This window comes from Thamnophis elegans, chromosome 2 (genome assembly GCF_009769535.1).
Source record: "Thamnophis elegans isolate rThaEle1 chromosome 2, rThaEle1.pri, whole genome shotgun sequence".
Taxonomy (NCBI): Eukaryota; Metazoa; Chordata; class Lepidosauria; order Squamata; family Colubridae; genus Thamnophis; species Thamnophis elegans.
In genome coordinates, this window is record NC_045542.1 from 59,706,601 (window position 1) to 59,727,627 (window position 21,027).

Here is a 21,027-nt window from a genome sequence, read left to right on the forward strand (position 1 = left end):
GTTCCTATGCATCCTTATTGATTCCTGGGGGGTGCTTGGACTAATCTCTGCAGTCTTCTTGGAAGGCATTTTGGAAATAGTTTGCCATTGCCTCCTTCTTAGGGTCAACGAAGAGTCACTGGCCCAAATCACCCAGCTGGCTTTGGGCCTCAGACAGGGCTAGAATTCAGTCTTCTAATAGCCATCCTTGTGCTTAACCACTAAGCAAATGCAGTCAGCTAACTAGAGGAGGAGAAATAGAAAGGATGACACAAAGTGAACATTAGCTTACTCTCTGATAAATGAGTGACAACAGTATTATGAAAGTACATATAGAGTCAACATTTCAAATGTGCTCACCACTCCAAAAATGAACTCCTGGTTCATTCTGTTTTTTCCCCCCTGGAACACAGTGAATTGGACATTCTGAGGGTTTTTTTGGTTTCTGAAATAAGTATGCCAGAAAAGAAAGCAAGTAGCAATGTTACAGACCATAGCTTCTATGAAAAAAGTAGTGGATCTCTATTTTAGCAGTTTCAGCTTCATTGATAAGAAACTTTGGAAGCCAACAGTAGTATTTAATGAGTTTTTTCTAACTAACATTCTGTTTCCACATTTGTATTTTTATGTACTTGTACATGAGTGAGTGGCATAGAAATTGCAAAATAAATTACATATATATTGGTTCTCCTCTTTCTTCCTAAATTTTAGTGTTATTCGGGAGCTTTCAGCCAAAGCTCTGCATAATCTCACTCCATGGGCTCCTGAATATATAACCAGGGAAGGTGAGTACAATCACTCTTGCATTCAAAAGGGCCTAATGAGTGTAATAAGAAATCAACACTTAGTATTATATTGCACGCTTACAAACTATATAAGCACCTTGATCAAAATACTTACTTAGCTATATACTGTGTGTTTGTATGTGTGTGTGTGTGTGTGTGTGTGTGTGTGTGTGTGTGTGTGTTATTGATAAAATTTATAAATATGTAAAGCCATAGTTTTACACATAAAATTTGTATGCTTTATTCCAACTAACATTAGAAAGATGGTTATACTGTGTACATGCTGAAAATTGTTCCAAGGTCCACAAAGATAATTTTAAAAACTGCTAATATTGTACCCCCCTTTTATAAATTTGGGATGGGGTAACATCTGAAACACTGTGAACAGTTCTAATCATTGACCTTAAAAGACAATAACATAGCAGAGACATGATGCAGAAAATAATAACTAAAATGAATATAAGGAATGAAGCAAAGACTATGGTACTTGGTATTTGGAGGTGGGAGGGGAGGTTTGCTTAAAATAAAGATGGCTAGAGAAGTGTGAATTACCCCTTTCCATTTAGCCTATTGGAATTTGGAGTCATCAACTGAAGCTTACTGCAATAACAAGGAATATTGTGGAATATGATTCCACCAGATATGATGATAGTTAACAACTTAGATGGGTTTAAAAGCAGTCTGACGGAATTCAGGCAATCAAATAATATTAGTCTTGATGTCCCTGTATTGGTGGGAGATAGCTCTTGGCATCTTGTCCATTGTTGCAAGTTTCCTAAATGCACAAAATGCTACAATAGAACCTTTCCTAATCCAGAAGGCTTATTTTACATTCTTACGTCTACAAAGATTCTTATTCATCCAGGTCATGGTTGTCCCAAACGGGCTTTTTCCAAAAGGTAACTGGACTTTTGTTTTCCTTGAAGATGCATCACTTCTCATCCAAGAAGCTTCTTCAGTTCTGATTGAAAGGTGGACTGAAGAAGCTTCTCTAATGAGAAGTGAAGCATCTTCAAGGAAAACCAAAGTCCAATTGCCTTTTGAAGAAGGTACCTTTGGAACTTACATTCTTACGTTCGTAGTCTCTGAGGCTTCTTTGCCCTTTTGAAAACCCCACTAGTCTTCTATTTTCTAATCTACCATAAGAAAATATGTTCTCTCTATGTTCTCTGTATAGAAGAGATTGTTGTGTAATAATTTAACTTACCATTTTTTGTATTATGTGTCTTACAGTTTTACCAAAGCTGCTGCCTTTAGCAGTTGGTATAGATCTCCATACTCGTCATGGAGCAATTCTAGCATGTGCTGAGATCACCCATGCATTGAGTCTTCTAGCAGAAGAAAAGAAGAGGTAACAAGAACAATACTGTTTATTTAGATGCCCTTTTTTCCTTAACCCATTTCACCATATAAAATGATAGTTGCATAAAGTAAGAGTTTTTTAAGTATCATATAGTAATTCATATTTTCCTAGCTCCTATATAAATAAATTTTAAATCTACAACTCAACCGTAACTCATTCTGATTGTTTGATTACTGTTTATTACTTCCTATTATCAGGAATTTATTTTACTGTTAGTATCATCCATCAGATTTTGTAGTTTACCTTTGGAGATCAGAAAAGGGGTCACTAAAATTGTGATATAAGGTAAAGGTAAAGGTTCCTCTCACACATATGTGCTAGTCGTTCCCGACTCTATGGGGCTCATCTCTGTTTCAAAGCTGATGAACCAGCGCTATCCAAAGACGTCTCCATGGTGATGTGGCCAGCATGATTAAACGCTGAAGGCACACAGAACGCTGTTACTTTCCCACCAAAGGTGGTTCCTATTTTTCTACTTGCATTTTTTCCTTCCTTTGAACTGCTAGGTTGGCAGAAGCTGGGACAAGTAACGGGAGCTCACGCAGTTACGTGACAACCTTTCTGATCAACAAGCTCAGTGTCTTAGCCACTGAGCCACTGCGTCCCTTAAAAAATTGTCATGTAACACTATTTAAATTATCTTATTATTTTCCCCCTATTAGGTGCAATATAATATTTCATGAGTGCACTTGGTTTTTTAAAATTATTTTGAATTATTATTTCTCATATCCTGTTATTAAATGTGATCTTTTATTTAAGAGTTTACGTTCATCAGATACAAAAAAAGTAGTATTAATTTGAAGTACCAGTATATGCTTAGTGTACTTTGACAGTGAGTATATACCAGCATAGTTCAATTCTTTTTCTTTACTTCTGACTTCACTACTCATAGTGAAAAACCATGGAGATTTCTTCTTATCAGTTATTATAAAGGAATCAAGGCTTAGATATTCCAATAAATTGATAGATATAAGCTGCAAATCGTTATCTGCATTTTCCTCTACTTTATAGTAGTTACTAGAGAACATTTAATCACTTGTGAATTTTTTGGGGGGTATTATTTAAAACTTAAAGGATTAGAATTATGGATGGCTTTAGTATAAAACCTATTTTTTTTACCTAGGTAAGGCTAGGTGGATAGTTTTTTGCATTGAAAGGAATATGAGGATAGATGGAAGAAATTCATATTTCAGAATAGAAAGAGATTTTGAAAGAGGCAGCAACTCGCTTGAAATCATGCTTCATTTAGTTTAATCTGTTGGCCTTCCATTCTTCTTTGGGTATTGAATGAAGATGCCCCCGCCCCTATTCCATTGAGAAATATGGTGGGTTATTTGCATTATATAGAGTGTAAAATTATTAGAGAACTAGTTTTGTACAGTGACTAAGGACTCTGGGCTACATTCAAGGAAACTATGAATTCAAGTCCCACTTTGGGAATTGAAGCCAACCATGGCCATTTAACTCTGTGTCAGCCCTAGGGAGAAATCAAAAGAAAACCACTTACAAAAAGCTTGCCAAGAAAACTTTGGGGACTACAATACTCCAGTCACTGGGAATGAAGATTGATTTCCCAAAATATATAGCAAAAAAAAAAAAATCCTTGGCTTTATGTTCTCATTATTTATCCACATTTGTCACTGCAAAGATGTTGTATTCAGATTTTCAAAATCTACCTATGTAATTTTTTTGGGGGTAGGTGGGAGGTTGCCTGCCTGCCTGCCTGTCTGTCTAGCTGTCTGTCTCTCTCTTCCCCCCCCACCTCTCTCTTTGTATTTGTATTTGAGTGTGAACACTTGTCTTATATATAAGTATTAGAAAGGTATCAAACATGAAACTATCAAGCAATAATTTAGAATAAATTAACAGAAAAAAATGGCCATTGTCATAGCAATTAAAATTAAAAATACTGGAGAAGAAAATCTAACGTCTTGTGGTAAAAAAGGATATTGATAATACAGGTAGTCCTTGACTTATAACAGTTGGTTTAGTGACTCTTCAAAGTTACAGCATTGAAAAATGTGATTCATGATTGTTTTTCACAGTTACAACTTTTGCAGTATCCCCATGATCAAGTGATCAAAATTCAAATGCTTGGCAACTAGTTTACAGCACTAGTTGTTGTGTCCAAGGTCATGTGATCACCTTTTGCGACTTTCTGACAAGCAAAGTCAATGGAGAAGGCAGATTCACTTAGCAACTGGGTTATTAACTTATCAACTGCAGTGAACACTTAACAACTATGGCAAGTTAGGTCATAAAATGGGGCATAATTCACTTAACAAATGACTCACTTAACAACCAACATTTTGTGCTAAATTGTTGTGATAAATCGAGGACTACCTGTATTAATAGCCACAGAAATTTCACAATGTTTACATTTAATTAAGAATCAAATAGCAACTTAGAGAAGGGAAATGTTATGACTATTTAATGTCAAATAATACTGTATTGATTTAAAACACTTTTAAATCTTGTAGACATATTTCATTTTATTTGGATGAAAAAACTTTGGAAGGACTTAAGCAGATTCATCTGGAGGTTAGTATATATTATATCCACTGAAAAGCTATTTTGGTAGATGTATCTTTTAAATAGAAAAAAAAGAATATTTCTGTTTATTTCAATAATAAAAGCAATGTCTAAAGCAATGGACTTAATTGGAAGCCATGCTACATTTACTATAATATCATTATTAAACTGATAATTTGTCTCTTTTCTTTTGCCATGGCCCAGAGAAAGAGAAATTATTCTTGGGTGTTATTATTAAATCATTCAGCAATACATTTTTTTACCCTTTTCTCCAAATCAACACATAAACCACAGTTTGAAAAATACTGGGGGGAGGATGGAATGTAAATTCTTAATGTAAAATCTATTCATTCTTTTACAGCTTCGTCATCGTCAGTTGTATAGGTAAGATAATTAGTGTCAAATAGACTGTTGCATTTTTTAGAATGAACTCTTGAGGAATAAATAAACATGTTTCTGAAATGTGTAATCCCTTTTGTGTAAGAATGCATAGGTTTTATGTTTAAATTCCTACTTTTATGTTGATTCTGCATGAATATGTTAGAGAAGATTTGTTTTTTAATCAGGAATGGAGCAGGCTCATCTTAGAAGTCCATCTATGTTGCATACCTATTCTGTGAAATATGTGGAAAAGTGTTATAAGGATATGCATAGACTTTACAGTGTGAACTGTTTAAAAAGTAGACAACTATCAGGTCAAGACATTTTGTCACCCTAGACAAGGAAAAAAACATGTAATCAACACTATCAGCATTCACTGAAACACATAACATTGATTCATGAAATTACCAAGATGTTTTAGATAGTTGGGAAATTAAACTGATGTTCTCAGTCTGCAACATGTTGGCACAGTTTTCTTCTAGTACTTGCTCAAGCAAGAGAACATTCTTCCTTTTACCTACTATTACCCAGCACAGAATATAGATTGTATAAATGTACAATGTACATGCTGAATTCTGCTTGCTGGGTTTTTTTTTCTCCATCTAATCTAGGTTGCTGCTGCTTTTGTCTTATTTGCTAGTTTGTTACTACTACTAAGAAATTATTTTGTATGGAAGCCTGCTTTCCTGGGCAGCAACACATTACTTGGTGTGTAAAATACAGAACATGTCTCCCTTAAAAGGGATGCACTCTGAAGTTGCCTCCAAATATATACGGCTTATATTCAGGATAAAGAGAAAAGAAATGTTTGGCAGAATTGCAAAAGTAGCAAGTAGAGTCTGTTACAGTTTTTCAGGGTGGATTTGATTTAAATCAAGTCAATTTAAATCATGATTTAAATCACTAGTAAAAAGGCTTGATTTAAATCAACTCTATTTGAATCATAATTTTTAATCAGTAACTGTCATCTCTGTCCCACAGTAGCTCCTCCTCTGACCCGCTGTTGACTCACCGACAGTCCCAATATTACAGAATATACAGCCTCATGCTACATAACTAAGCTCCATTTCATGCTGAATAAATATCTTTAGATAAAGTTTTACTCCAAAAGCATTTTATTAAAATATATGTGATAAAAAAAAAATCTGATTTAATTTTTTTTAAAAAATCATTGATTTTTATCCACCTTGCAATTTTTCAACGTTATTGGGCTAGCTTTGGATGAAATTTACTAGCTTGCCCAGCTTGAGGTTATGGTTGTCCCAAATGTTTCTTCTTTTTCTGAGAGCAATAACTTTTAAATATGAATTATATGTAGCACAAAAGTTATTAGCTGTTCCATATTTATATAGCTCATTTAAATTTGTGTTACAGTTTTGCAAAATTACATTTGTTGGTTCATAAGGTAACTGATATTGAGTCCTTTAACAATAATAATGTGCTCTTCAAAATAATGTGACTCCAGAATTATTGACTTGTAGGTATTTACACATTTTCAAGATATAAATATATACATTTATACATTTGAATAATATATAAAAGAATAGTCTTTTCATCATTTTATAACAGGCAGCTTCTTTGCATTTATGGTAATAGAACAGCACTGCTAAACAAGTTAAACCAGTTTAATGGACTATAATAAAGGTAGAATGCCATGAAGATTCCCATCTGAGAAGCATTTTCTTGGAATTTTAATACAATAACATTAAACATGTGTCAGAAGTTAACAGCAATCAAATTTTTGTGGCTGCATTTACTGATTTCTGGAATGAGAATTTCTGTTTCAGAAATAAGAAATGCTTTCCCAGAGGAGCAAATAATTACATTAGCCTGTGCTTGATTTCTGTTTACTATGTTAATAAGTGACTCTGGCAAAAGCAATATATCATTTTAAAAAAGCATTAACCTTGGAAAGTGTAGAGCACAAGACAATTACATGATTTGTGAGATAAACTGAAGTAATATTTAATAAAATCCAGCAATAGTGAACTTGATTGACTAGTTGAGTTAATGTAAATGTATGCATTGAGTTCAATAAAATCCTGCTGCCAATGCAGAATGGTGTATTTCAGGCTATATTCCGTTTCCGCAAGGTAAAATAGTCAGGTGTCATACGGCTTCTAAATTGGGAACTCCACAAAGTTCCAGTCCCATATAGTTTATCCTGAATTCTAATATGCTACCAATTATAATAGCTTTGAAATAGCTGTGATAGGAAAAGAAGTGAAGAGGAATGTTGCATTTAGTAACTGGGAATTTTTGCCCTTTAATGTAAAGTGAGAACATCACAGTTTAGTCACTAAAATCATAATAGTGTGGAGGCCAAAGAGTAAGGTCTATACAAAACACCTTGAAATTGAAATTATTCAGATTTAAAATAGTCCTAGCTTGGTTCACAATGCTTCTCAAATGATGAAACCACCTTGCATTTATTTGAATGGTTTGCCCTTGAAATGAGGTATTTCAAGTCTGAAATGAGCCATGGCTTCAAGCTTGACTTCAGAGTGATATGAATTCAGAATATTTTGTATAGCCTTGTGACAGAGATATTCTTATTCTATGTGCTGTACAGCGTGATTTTGCCTCAATGTTTACATGAACTGCTGTGTAATGATCATGTTTAAGGTTGAATTAATTAGCTACTGACTGTTTTATTATTTGGAAAACAGTAACAAAGTCATCTTTTATATATATTACCAAAACTGATAAACAGGTCATAATTTCTATTAAATACTATTATATTTATGTAAAGAGCTTTCCATCTGAAATCTGAAAATGGGGATGAGCATTCCCACTGCAAACACAATTAAATTCTATTTCAAAGCAACTGCGTTGCAGTAAAGTATTGCTTTTCCTTTTAAAATCAGATGCAACGTATAAAGACCCAGTACACAGATGTGTATTGAATCTGACACGCTGCACCTATAGTTTTCTATTTAATTGCAATATTTCTCCCACTTTGTTGAAGAACAAATTTGGATATTTGTTTTTTTCCCCATGAGAGAACAGAGGTAGTTTTACAAATTGCATTTCAGATCTCCAAACTTGGTTACACCATTTTCAGAGTCCAGAATAGCTACCAAATTGAATGAAGGCTGTTAGTGCACTCCTTAGATATAAGGTCATGAGATATAAAGATTTTAAAGAGTAACTTTCTTGTTTCTATTAGTGCAATACTAGTTTGTTTCATTTTTTTATCTATTACAAAAATTACAACCTCCACATAATCTTTCTATGTTCTATTTTCCCTTAATATTTACTGTCTTGTTGAATTTAACAATGCAAAAGAAGCCCTCTGGATCAGAATAAAGGTCTATCTATGTGAGGATTATGTTTCTTATATTAATCAATCACATTTCTGTAAAAGCTTCCAGTGATATCTGCCAGAAACCTTATTCTTTGTACCAGACAGCCGGGGCCGGATTTAGATGAAAAGAGGCCCTAGGCTATTCCACTTATGAGGCCGTTTCACCTCCCATTTTTAAGTTTGTAAATTACATGAGAGACAATAAAATACATCATTACTGTGATATATATCAATATATATCAATATATATAGCTGGCCTCCCGACGGAGGGCGGCTCGGCTCTGCGGCAAAGGCAGCGAGGCCAGCCGCCTCCCCTGCTGCGCTCAGCTGCCCGGCTCGGCCCTCTTGCCCTCACCTGCCTGGCAGCTGGTGGGCTCCGCGTCGACGGGGCGGCTACTGGGAGCGGCCGCGCCTCTCGCCCGACTGCCGGTGCCGGGAACGTGGGCGGGCTCCCCAACTGCCGCGGCGCTGGAACGATCTTAACCAATACATTTTTGTTTGTTTATTAGTCATATGCGTAGAATTTCTCCTTATTTTCGGTTCAGTGTTTTAGTGTTCACTGTTTTTAGAATAGTGTAATTTTAATTTTGCTAACAATTTGAATGTAGGCCCCTCTTGATCTTGAGGCCCTAGGCTGAAGCCTAGTTAGCCTATAGAAAAATCCAGCCCTGTCTGAGACAGCTTTCAACCCCTTGTATAGTCTGAAATGGTGTAAGGTTTCCTGCCTAAGCAGGAAGTTGGGACTAGAAGTCCTCCAACTCTTCTATTTTATTCTGTTCTATTCTAATTCAGGAGTAAAATGTGTATCATATGGCCAGAGCCTTAACATGGCATCCTTCTCTTCATCCCTGTCATAGGTATTTTCAAATGTGATATGATTCTCTGGCAGCTTAAATGGATCACTGCTGATGAGAAAAAGCATGAAGCTGAAACATGATACTATGTATATAAATTGAATGTATATTAGTAAGAGGAAAAAGAGGATGCAAATGCAATAAAAGCCTTTTGGCATATTGCATGGTTTGTAGTTGTTGAAATACAGTACTGTACTTAAAAATTTGGGTAGTTCACATAGGAACAAGAGATAATGAAATAATATTTTAAAATTGAAAATTGAATTTGTTAAGGAAGTAAAAGATGCTTATCAAAAATAATACAATAGCAGTCTTATGGGATCAACTTAATACCACAGATTTCATCTAATGCTTTCCATAGAATAGTCCAAGAGAGTTGCCAGAAAGCTGACTTTAAAAGGACTTTTTATAAATATGCAATGAAATGATGGTAGAATTGAATTTGGCTGTTGGATAAGTCTAAAGCCACATTTGCATATCACATAACTTTTTGGAATGCAAATTTTAGCGTAATAAATTATGGCTTGCAGAACTATTTCCATTCTATGCAGCAGGGTTAGCTTCTCCTCTTTCTGCTATTCACATACAAACTTAGTTTGGGATACATCTGAATTAAGATCTGGGTTTGAAAACTCCTACATCCGACATATTTGTAAGCTCTTAACCACAGATTGCAGTTAATAGGAAGCAACAGTGAAGCTTCAAATTCTGATTTGTTTTACTACTCATGCAAAGAAAGGAGTAAAGTTACCAAAGAAATATTTGGGGGTATTTGCCGTGTATGCATAGCTTTCTTATTAAGCTTTGATGTATTGAATCTTGACAAAACAGGCAGATTTAGATTCATGTATCAATTTTCATTTTTTCTGTCATGTCAGTGCAAAATGCTGGCAGTGATGTTGTTTGTTAAATTGGTATTTTTTTTCTCTTTTCCAGAGGTTTAGGTGGAGAACTAATGAGGCCAGCTGGTATGTTACTTGACATAGAGCATTCTATTTACAATTATAATTTGGAAATAAATATTACATTTTAAGATTATATAATATAAACTTGGCTAGTCTTCTGATTCACTGAATATTTTGCCAACCTTTCTTTGATTTCAATAGCTTTTTCTTAAAGTAGACCTCGGCCATTCTCCCTAATCTAAAATTCTTGTACCAAAATATATTTTTCTTGACTCATGATTCAGAAAATGTAGAATAAAACATGATCAAATCCCAGATTTCTTTTTTCATATTCCTATCCATAGCAGAAAATAACATAGTTGCAATAACCAATTTTCTTGCCAGTTTGATGTCGAAATCAGTTACTTCCCCCGAACACTGTTTTAAGGGGCAAGTTCAGGAATATATGGTGGGATTCCAATTAAAAAGGAACTCTATGTACGCAGGAACTCTTCCCTGCCATCAGTGAATAATTCTTGGTATGAATGGAAAATAGTATTCCTCCCCAACTAATGCCTTGGAGATCTGCTGGCCTACAATTCTATAGTCAAATTTGCCATTGTGCTGCCTTTGGGGTGATTTAAACAGCATATTTGAGGTCATCAAATTGATGTTGAAGGTGGTGGATCAGAATTTCAATGAGAAAACAATTTCCTATTGCCCGGCCTCTGAAGCAGTATTTTTTTCCTGTTATATCTCCCTCTGCTGATAAATTTGCCATACAATGCTATTTACTGTGTAGTAATAACGGTATGACTTCATGAACCCTCACCCCATGTAAAAAGGTTTGTGAATGCCATTTAATTCACTGAATGGAGCTTTGATTGTTTCCCCCCCTCCCCCTTCTTGTTTTCTAGTCTGCACTTTGATTGAAAAGTTGTCACTTTCAAAAATGCCTTTTAGAAAAGATCCCATAATTGGTAGGTGATGTTTGTCATGTTGTAGAGTTACCATGTCTGTTTGCTGATGATTATAATTTTAGCAAATAAATAGTATTATTCACTTAGCAAGAATTATAATCATGTAAATTGCTTTATTTTCTACTGTCACAAGATGTAGTTCAGAGTGGTTCAATATATTTATCTTTTTGCCCCTTCTGTCAGCTTGATGCTGTGGCCATGTTTGCTATATTCAGCTTCATTCATCACAGGAATGTCAGAATGTCAGTAGGTGGAAGTCGAGTTAGAGATGTTATAGAATGATGGCAATTCCAGAAAAATATGGAATAGCAGTTGCTTTTTTTATGTCCCTTATGCCTGCTATTGTAGTGTGGTTTTTATATGGATATTTTATTTGTGGAATGTCTTTTAAAAATACAGCGGCAAAAAGAAATTGAAACAAATTTCAGTTGGAATTTGAACCTGTAAGGATTTATAAAAAGATGTTGATGGGCTAAAAAACAATGCAACCAATATACTACCAAGGTATGTTTTTCTTTATCTTCAGGTGATTGGCAGTGGCTGATAAATGATAGTTTACAAAGCCTTCATCTTATTTCAAGCAATTCAAGACAGCAAATAAAAGTACAGTAATTTTATTTTTAATTTTATTTATGAGGGACACAGTGATTCAATGGCTAAGACACTCAGCTTGTCGATCAGAAGCAGGTCAGCAATTCGAATCCCTAGTGCCACATAACCGAGTGGGCTCCCGTTACTTGTCCCAGTTTCTGCCAACCTAGCAATTCAAAAGAATGTAAAAATGCAAGTAGAAAAATAGGAACCACCTTTGGTGGAAAGGTAACAGCATTCCGTGGGTCTTTGGCATTTAGTCATGCCAGTCACATGACCACAGAGATGTCTTTGGACAGCGCTGGCTCTTCAACTTAGAAACAGAGATGAGCACCGCTTCCTAGAGTCGGAAACAACTAGCACATATGTGCGAGGGAAACCTTTACCTTTTAAGATCAATACGGATAAAGTTAAAATTACCTTTTAATTTTATCCGTATTGATCTTAAAAGGTCTAAATATCATGTTTTGCTTGTATTACAGTTTAAATTTCTAGTGTTTCTAGATTCATTTAACAATCACAGTGATTTGCTTAATGGCCACTGCAGACATACGTTGTAAAATCAGATCAGTCATATGGATGACTTTACAACCACCACAATTTATAATTGATGGGCCCATCCATTATGGTCTCAAGTCAAGGACTACCTGTATATCATATCAATTTGAGATAAATCGGATAATACCAAATACTTTATTACAGTCACCAATCCAAATGCTGTACATTTGGATAACAAAAGTGCTGATTAAAGAACAAAAAAAAATGCTTTATTTAAGCTATACCTAGAGCATGCTGAAATGTAGTTCAATTTAGTATTACCTCTTCGGAGCCATGATTAGAGCAATACTAAACTAATTGCAGTATCTTCCCGTCCTACTACCAAATGAAGGTTTTAGTTCAGGATAATTTGTAATGTAGCATTGTTTGACCAGCTCGACTTGCTTCTGGCTCATACAGTGGAACATTTGAGCATAGGATATTACTCAACTGTATGAAATCTCAGACGAATGGGTTATCTGACATAGTCATAATAATTGCACAAATAGACATTAAATATGTTACCAGGATTTTTGCAGATGATCTATCAGGTGTCTCTACAATAGAATTCTTTCGAAGTGCATTTGAAAGAGAAGTAATTCTATATACTTGTGATTTGGCTTTTAGGAATCAGCAGTGTCTGCGTTAGCTGCTTTATGTAATGAATATTACTGCAATGAAGAGGGAGGAGCAAATCCAGCTGAGCAAGGTAATAATTCACCCGATTCTATTTTTTTAAATCTAAGAATTACTTCTGGTATCTTGCTAACTAAAAAGAAAAGAAAAAAGAATGCACCACTTGAACCACATTTCATATAGAACAAACTTTTGTACAGTCAATTACCTATGTTTTTCTCTAGCATATTATTTTGTTTAATTTTTAATTTAACTTGGTTTGTGTTTTGATTAAATTAGAACTTTTCCTTGTTTCATAGGCTAATGCTTTGTGAATGCTGTGCTGCTTCACTGTGCTTTTCTTTTTTCTTTATTTATCTACTTGTATGGCATCTCAGTCATAGTGTAATTTTAGGTGTCTTACACAATGCGGTTAAAACATCAAAGAAATAACTGCTTAAAACAAGCAGAAACAGAAACACCAAAAATATATGGGGCACACGGAGGATGATTACAGTACAAACATCTATCACACTAAAGCTACCTATAGTGGGTAGACTTAGGAGGTGGTATTCAGCAGGTTCTGATCAGTTCTGGAGAACCGGTAGCGGAAATTTGAGTAGTTTGGAGAACTGCTAAATACCACCTCTGACTGGCCCCACCCCCTTCTGCCTCCCGAGTCCCAGCTGATTGGGAGGGAATGGGGATTTTGCAGTAACCTTCCCCTGGAGTGGGGAGGGAATGGAGATTTTACAGTATTCTTCCCCTGCCACACCCACCAAGCCACACCAACCATACCACGCCCACAGAACCGGTAGTAAAAAAAATTGAATCCCACTACTGGCAGACCTTCTGTTGCTCCATGGCTTGGTAAAAGAGCCAGCATTTTAATGGCTCTCTGGAAGTCCAGCAGGATGAAAATCTAATATTTTCCCCAAAGGAAATAAATATATGCATATGTAAATTCTTGGAATTTCTTTCCTGACAGTGTTTTTTTTTAAAAAATGCTTTCCTCATTTTCAGATAATTCACTAGTAATGCTTTACCACATATCTTGTAGTGAAGACATGCTGAATGGCTTGAAGTGATAGAATGATATCACTGAAGGAAAATGGACTCGTGCCATCTTGTGGAGCTTATTCTCATGCTTTGCTGTCAAAACATTGTCATAATAAAACTTTTGAAGGTTTTGGGATATAAGAATTATTAGTAATACATTATATAATGAATATTACATGAATAGGTTTCAATTGTTTGTTTAATCACCACCCTCCCTCAAGAATAATCAGTTGTTATTTTAATACTTTAAAGCATTGTTTCTGGAGTTTTAATTACTCAGACAGTGAGTGTGATGTTTTGCAGATTTGCTGGTGCAATACATTTCAGGCCTTCAAAGACATGAGGAAATGATTCGCTGTGGTTTTTCACTAGCCTTGGGTGCCCTTCCAAAGTTCCTTCTAAAAGGCAAACTCCAGGAGGTGAGAGCTCAGGTGTAAGGTAGAATGTTTTGTAACAATTTTCAAGTATTTTAAAAACTGTATTTTAATGATTCGTGATGGCTTTGTTAAACATAAAATAGATAATATTGCCAATGTTTGATTTCTATAACCAAATTTCTGCTACTTTTCATTTGGTCTCCATTGTCAATTAAGACTAATGATGAAATATCAACATTATCTCACATTTACATCTGGATATCAGGGAGTCACTTATTTATTTATTAGATGTCCTAATCTGGAAATGTACAATTTGAAGAAACACAAAAACTACTGGAAGGCATTGTTTTGTGGAAGAGATCAAAAGCGTGAATAATCTGCTGGATCTCATGGATCGAGCAGAAACAGTTAGAGACAGATGGTCTTGCAAGTTCTGTGCCATGAAGGATTTTAGAGAGGATAAAGAGAGCTTTGAATTGTCCCAGAAGCTTATAGGGAGACATGGTTTTTTGTGAAACAACTATGTGACATGGTTAATTATGAAATATCATCCATAGTTACTCATGCCACTGCGTTCTGCCTTTGTTGCAACTTCTAGGTGGTTTTCAAGACAGTCCCACGGGATTCATATGGTAGCTGAGGAGTGTGTGTGAGAGAGAGAGGTGGAGGGAGGGAGGGAGAGAGAGAGAGAGAGAGAGAGAGAGAGAGAGAGAGAGAGAGAGAGAGATGGACATCAAAGACCATGAGTGGCTCAGTTCACAGATAAGATGATTTGTGCACAGGCTTCCCTGCCGTGGCTGTCAACTGCTCTTCCAGCAAATGCTGAGAACCCAAGTTCAAGATTGGCTGGCATGCATGCATCTCCATCCTGGTCCTGCCAAAAGTCATCTGTAAATGTAATCAATACTATCTGAGTGCTATATCTCAGTCTGTAATCCATCTGGAAGGAGTCCATATAATACGCAATCATCCAGACTCTTCTGTAGTTGCATAGCCACTCTTGATAACCTTACCCCAAAAGGGAGTGTTGGACACCAGACAGTTTACTCTTTTGTATCTAGGAAAGATTTCTTGAGAAATCACAATTTCTTTAAGAACTGGATCTCCCTCAAGAAATGTTTAGAGAAGTATTTGATCAGATTTATTATTTATTTTCAGAGGCACTCTGGGCATCATTTTTTTTCTGGGAATCATGGGGTTTGCTTAGAGAGAGGCTGCCAAAGTGCAATTTGATCCCCCTGCCACTGTCCTGGCATCCTGCTCCAGTCAGTCAAGAGGGCCTCAGGTGAACTATGCACCAGAGCCTCAAAATATCCCCAAAATCTTATTGAAACCCAACAGGGCCCATTGGGAATCTAGAGCAGATTAGTCAAATAAGTTCTTCTTTCTACAGTGAAGGGTCATTGCAAAGAACTAAGATGAATAGAAAGTGATCTGACCATTTAAAAGATTGATGGTTTTGTCTTTTATTCCCCTAAATAAAAGTCTCCCTAACCCTTCCCAAACCAAAGAACCTGAGTTCACACAATCATCTTTCCAGTTAATTGATCAGGACTTTGGGATGTTTCTTCTTTAGTACCCAGCATTAGTTCATTTTATACAAACAAACACACTATTTTCTACCCTATACCATTCTACCAGGCACCACACCCTCTGACCCCAACTACCTGCTCCACTCTCTTTTAGCTCCACTACCGTCTTCACTCCATTGTTCTCATTGTGGGCGCCAAATGCCCAGACTGTGATCGTAAGTCAAAGTGATTTGGAAAAACTGGAGAGTCATGGCCAGCTTTCTGCCTTTTCATGAGGGGAAGGAACCATACATAATGTCCTTGAAGCACCAGCTCTCCAGCACACAGCCCAAATCCATAATTTACATGGTTCAAAAAGTGGAGTCCTGCCTTATTCAGTATAGAACTGACTGAAGCAATGGGAAGGTACAAATGATGCATATGCTGATCCTTCTATGTGGCGCAGTGGTTAAATGCAGCACTGCAGGCTACTTCAGCTGACTACAGTTCTGCGGTTCGGCTGTTCAAATCTCACCTGCTCAAGGTTGACTCAGCCTTCCATCCTTCCGAGGTGGGTAAAATGAGGACCCGGATTGTTGTTGGGGGCAATATGCTGTCTCTGTAAACCGCTTAGAGAGGGCTGAAAGCCCTATGAAGCGGTATATAAGTCTAACTGCTATTGCTATTGCTATGTGCAGGAGTAGTGAGTGTGAGAAGTGAGTACAGAGTAGTGAGTCCTGCAAGATGGCAATACTCTGGGAAATAAGCCAGGTGACAGCTGCTGGATGTAGATTGGATATTCCATAGGATCATCGGTCTGTCCCTGCTCCCACAGTTGCTCAGCATTATGTGGAGGTTGGGCATTTGAGGGTCTGCACATGGTGGCTCAGTGGCCAGGACACTGAGCTTGTGGATCAGAAAGGTCGACAGTTCAGCGGTTCAAATCCCTAGTGCCACATAACGGAGTGAGCTCCCATTACTTTTCCCAGCTTCCTAGTGGTTTGAAAGCTTGTAAAAATGCAAGTAGAAAAATCGGAACCATCTTTGGTGGGAAGGTAACAGTGTTCTGTGCGCCTTCAGTGTTTAGTCATGCTGGCCACATGACCACGGGGACATCTTCGGACAGGTCTGGCTCTTCGGCTTTGAAACGAAGATGAGCACCACCCCCTAGAGTCGGGAATGACTAGCACATATGTCCGAGGGGAACCTTTATCTTCACCTTATATGACAATCTCAAAGAAGAAGCCACCACTTCCAATTCAGAAAAGAGACAAGAGAGTATAGATAGTGGTATAGATCCTGATTTGAATGGCTGCAGGATAACAGATTTCATAGACATTGAGACTATGTGGTTTATAAACCCTAACAGTGGTGACAATCACTGTAAATATGTGGTGGTTTCAAGACAAAATCTCATGGATTTTGAAAAGATCAATGTGAAATTATGACATCTCTTAAATAAAGCACAACTGGCTTATCAGTGGTTGAGGTGGAAGTAATAAAACTAGATCGTATGGCCAAAGCAACCAGTCAAAACAGATCACAAAATATTATTGTACATTCCACTCAGGATAGGCATCAGCAAGGTGGAACAAAACATAAATAAGGCTCACTCCCAAGATCCACTGAGAGAGGCAGCCAATGGGCCTTGTTACTAGGATCACTTTGATTCAAGGACAGGCTGGCTGGATACTGAATCCAGTAATCCTCCTCCTTTCTCTTTCTGGGAATTACTTGGGTGGTGGGTACATGCGCAAGCGCTGCTAATCTGTCTTTTGCAATGGGCTGGAGCTTCACGGAAGCCAAACTTCATGGAGTTACAGAACTGAAACGGGACAGGTTTAGGCTTGTCTTGTCACCCTTGTAAATGAAAATCAGCCTTGATATCTGACTGAATGTAATGCACATCTTTAATAAACCACATGAAAAGTTCTGCTTCATCTGTAATGTGCAAATCTATTACATACCTTCGTTACCATCCACTATTTTTCTTCTGCACCCCACTTTATTGTAACTGCTTCATCTCCATTATTCTGCCTAATACTTTATGAGAAACATAGTCAAGGACTAGTTTTAGTGTTTGGATTTTCTTTTATTCTCTGAGGTTTTAGACGCTTTGAAAAAAGCCACTTCGATTTCTGGAGGTGTGAGTTTTGCTGAATCCAGAAGAGATGGCCTGAAAGCGGTTGCACAGTATGTAAACTTTTCTGTATTCCTGTACCTAGTAGCAAGCGCAGTTAAGGCTATAATACTATGAATTTATTTGCATAAATAAATATATGAATATATCTCTTACCATGTTTTTCTTGTCAGACAAAACTTAATAAAAGTGGTAAGAACGTCAATCAATTTTATGATGGCCAAAAGGCTTAAAAGCAAGTTACGAATATAAACTAAAGTTGGCATTGGATAAAACAATTTATAAAATAAAAAATAATAATAAATAATACATAGTAGGATTAAAACCTCAGTATTGATTTGTTACTAAAAGCCTTGTTCTTATAGCCATAGTTAAAAATCTGGCTGTTCACCCTGTAATCTTGGGATTTTCATCTGCAAGTAAATGTTTTACATACTCAGAATTACAGGTAGTCCTCGACTTGCAACAGTTCATTTAGCGACCACTCAAAGTTACAACGGTACTGAAAGAAGTGACTTATGACCGTTTTTCACAGTTGCAACTTTTGTAGCATCCCCATGGTCATGTGATCAAAATTCAGATGCTTGGCAACCGGTTCTTACCTATGACCATTGCTGTGTCCCGGGGTCACGTGATCACCACTTGTGACCTTCTGACAAGCGAAGTCAATGGGGAAGCCAAATTCACTTAACAACCGGATTATGAGCTTATCAACTAGAGTGATTCATTTAACAACTGTGGCAAGAAAGGTGGTAAAAACGGGGCAAAACTCACTTAACAAATGTCTTACTTTAGCAACAGAAATTTTGGGCTCAGTTGTGGTCATAAATCAAGGACTACCTGTATCTCTTCTTCTTTGGTTTAGATACTAAAATAGGTAACTACGAACAACTTCTACGTACTTTTTATCATTTTGTAAGTCACAGTCGCTTGAATAGTGAGGTGGGCAGCATATAAATTTAAGCAATAGTAAATTAAAAGACTTTTCATACCTCCCCTGGACTCTATACTTCCCCAAGGAAGGTACACATCACAGTTTGGGAAAAACTGGTATAAACATGTAGAATGAATTCTGTAATCTGTGGGGAAAACTCTGTCAAAAGCTGGCCCTGTAACATGATACATATAGAATGCCAATGGAAATCCTGCATCTCAAACAAGCCATGATCGTTGCCAATGGAATTTTCTCCAGAACTCCATGCTTTGCTTCCAGTGACAACTTGTTAGTAGAAGAAATTGCTTACTGCTTTGTTAAATATCCATTGTAAATGGCAAGAGTACGTGCATGTCCTGAAACCATTAGGGACTAGTAAAACATCACCTTTTTATATAAAACAGCTGAACAATTTGTCACTGAGGAGCAAGCTGAAATGCTGATAGAAAGATTCCTCTAAATTTCCCACTGTACTCAGGTCTTTCTCTGTGTCATTAGGTATTTTAAAAAAACCTTGGCTAGGAGAATATTACAGTCACCTGGGCAATATGTTCCCTTGCTTTTTCCTCCTAGTATGTAGTTAATTCTACATAACAAAATTTAATACCAAAACTAATTATTCTATCTATCTATCTATCTATCTATCTATCTATCTATCTATCTATCTATCTATCTATCTATCTATCTACCTACCTACCTACCTACCTACCTACCTACCTACCTACCTACCTACCTATCAATTAAACTTTTATAATATCAAGGTAATCCTTGACTTAATGAGCACAGTTAGGTCCAGAATTTCAGTCATTAAGTGATGTGGTTGTTAAGCGAGTCATCAGGTGACTGGACCAGATTTTGCCACCATTTTTATCACATAATTAAGTTAATCGTCATGGCTGTAAAGTGAATCACATGTTCATTAAGTAAATCAAACGGTAACGTGAACTTCTGCCCTTGACTTTGCTGGTAAATCAGAATTGCATGACTATAGGATATTGCAACTATCCTAGTTGTGTTCGTAAATGTGAGTTGGTTGCCAAGGGCCAAATAGCATGCATGAGGAGAGTTGCAATTGTCACAACTTCGAGAACAGGCCCTAAGTCGCTTCTTTTCAGCACTGCTGTAACTCTGAACCATCGTTAAATGATTGGACATAAGTTGAGAACTACTTGTAAAATGCATTACTTACATTTTGATTAATAGGGGATATTGAGATATTAAATTGTTTATTGGGTTAAGCAGAAATTTGTTAATGCACAAATATTATGGCTTTTTTAATATTATATGATTATAATAAGCTTTCTTCCTTCTACCTTTAGAGTTTGCTTGACAGTAGGGGTGAATGGAGAAGGATCACCAAATGAATTTGTGTGTAAAAGTAACGTTACAGAGATATACAACATATTGTTGGATGGTGTGAATGATTACACAACAGACAGCCGAGGCGATGTTGGAGCATGGTAAGATGAATGAGGTCCCAGATTTGTTCTGTAATGCAAAGCAAAATGATAAACTCAGAGAAAATGTGAAAATGGTGGCATCTTACTAAGGCATTTACTTACTTTTGAGGCTTTCTTCCATGAGAAATCTTCCAAATATTTATTTTTAATTGTCATTTAGTTTAATTTAATTCAAAAATTTCCTTAGTTTTATTTCATTCTGAAAGAACAGATTAGCTGTTCTGATATTCCATTATGGTGATTAAACAGCAGAGGGTGTAGTTGTACCAACAGTTGGACTCCTTCGTTTCTTACATTGCTACTACCTCTTATAAGCCACATTTTGCACACATTATTTTAAAGAGCAACTGCTTTTCATTATCTCCATTATCTATAAACCACAAAGTTTTATTTTGACATAAATAAAAACATGAATGTCTAACCATTTGTACTCATAGCTTAACAAAAAGTGATTTTGTTTTACATGAACTTTTGAATTTTCCTATTATTAAATTGCATTGCATAACTTTGCCTGGTTGCACAAAGTCTTCTGCAACTTTTCATTGCAGCACACTAAAAATGTGAACTATTTCTGTTTTAAATTGTTACATGTATCCTTAAACCAATCAATTAAAAATATTTTCTAGCATATTTCATGCTTGCATGCTAGAGAAACGTCTGCGAAAGAATGTAGAAAGAATTGAGCGTATAATTTGTAGCTTCAGAATGTAACCAAATTCAGAGATAGCATAGCATAAA

General features: G+C 36.3%; 1 protein-coding gene across 1 annotated transcript in view; it reads left to right on the forward strand.

The window, feature by feature from the left end:
• The window catches only part of TBCD (tubulin folding cofactor D), a 178,474-nt gene that overhangs the window by 125,554 nt on the left and 31,893 nt on the right, over positions 1–21,027 (forward strand). Inside the window, exons 20-30 of the mRNA XM_032209501.1 lie at positions 691–764; positions 1,998–2,115; positions 4,608–4,668; positions 5,021–5,043; positions 10,138–10,169; positions 11,003–11,065; positions 11,592–11,668; positions 12,821–12,902; positions 14,171–14,286; positions 17,860–17,948; positions 20,149–20,289. Of these exons, the coding sequence (XP_032065392.1) occupies positions 691–764; positions 1,998–2,115; positions 4,608–4,668; positions 5,021–5,043; positions 10,138–10,169; positions 11,003–11,065; positions 11,592–11,668; positions 12,821–12,902; positions 14,171–14,286; positions 17,860–17,948; positions 20,149–20,289 (876 nt within the window). The remainder of the gene's footprint in view (positions 1–690; positions 765–1,997; positions 2,116–4,607; positions 4,669–5,020; positions 5,044–10,137; positions 10,170–11,002; positions 11,066–11,591; positions 11,669–12,820; positions 12,903–14,170; positions 14,287–17,859; positions 17,949–20,148; positions 20,290–21,027) is intronic.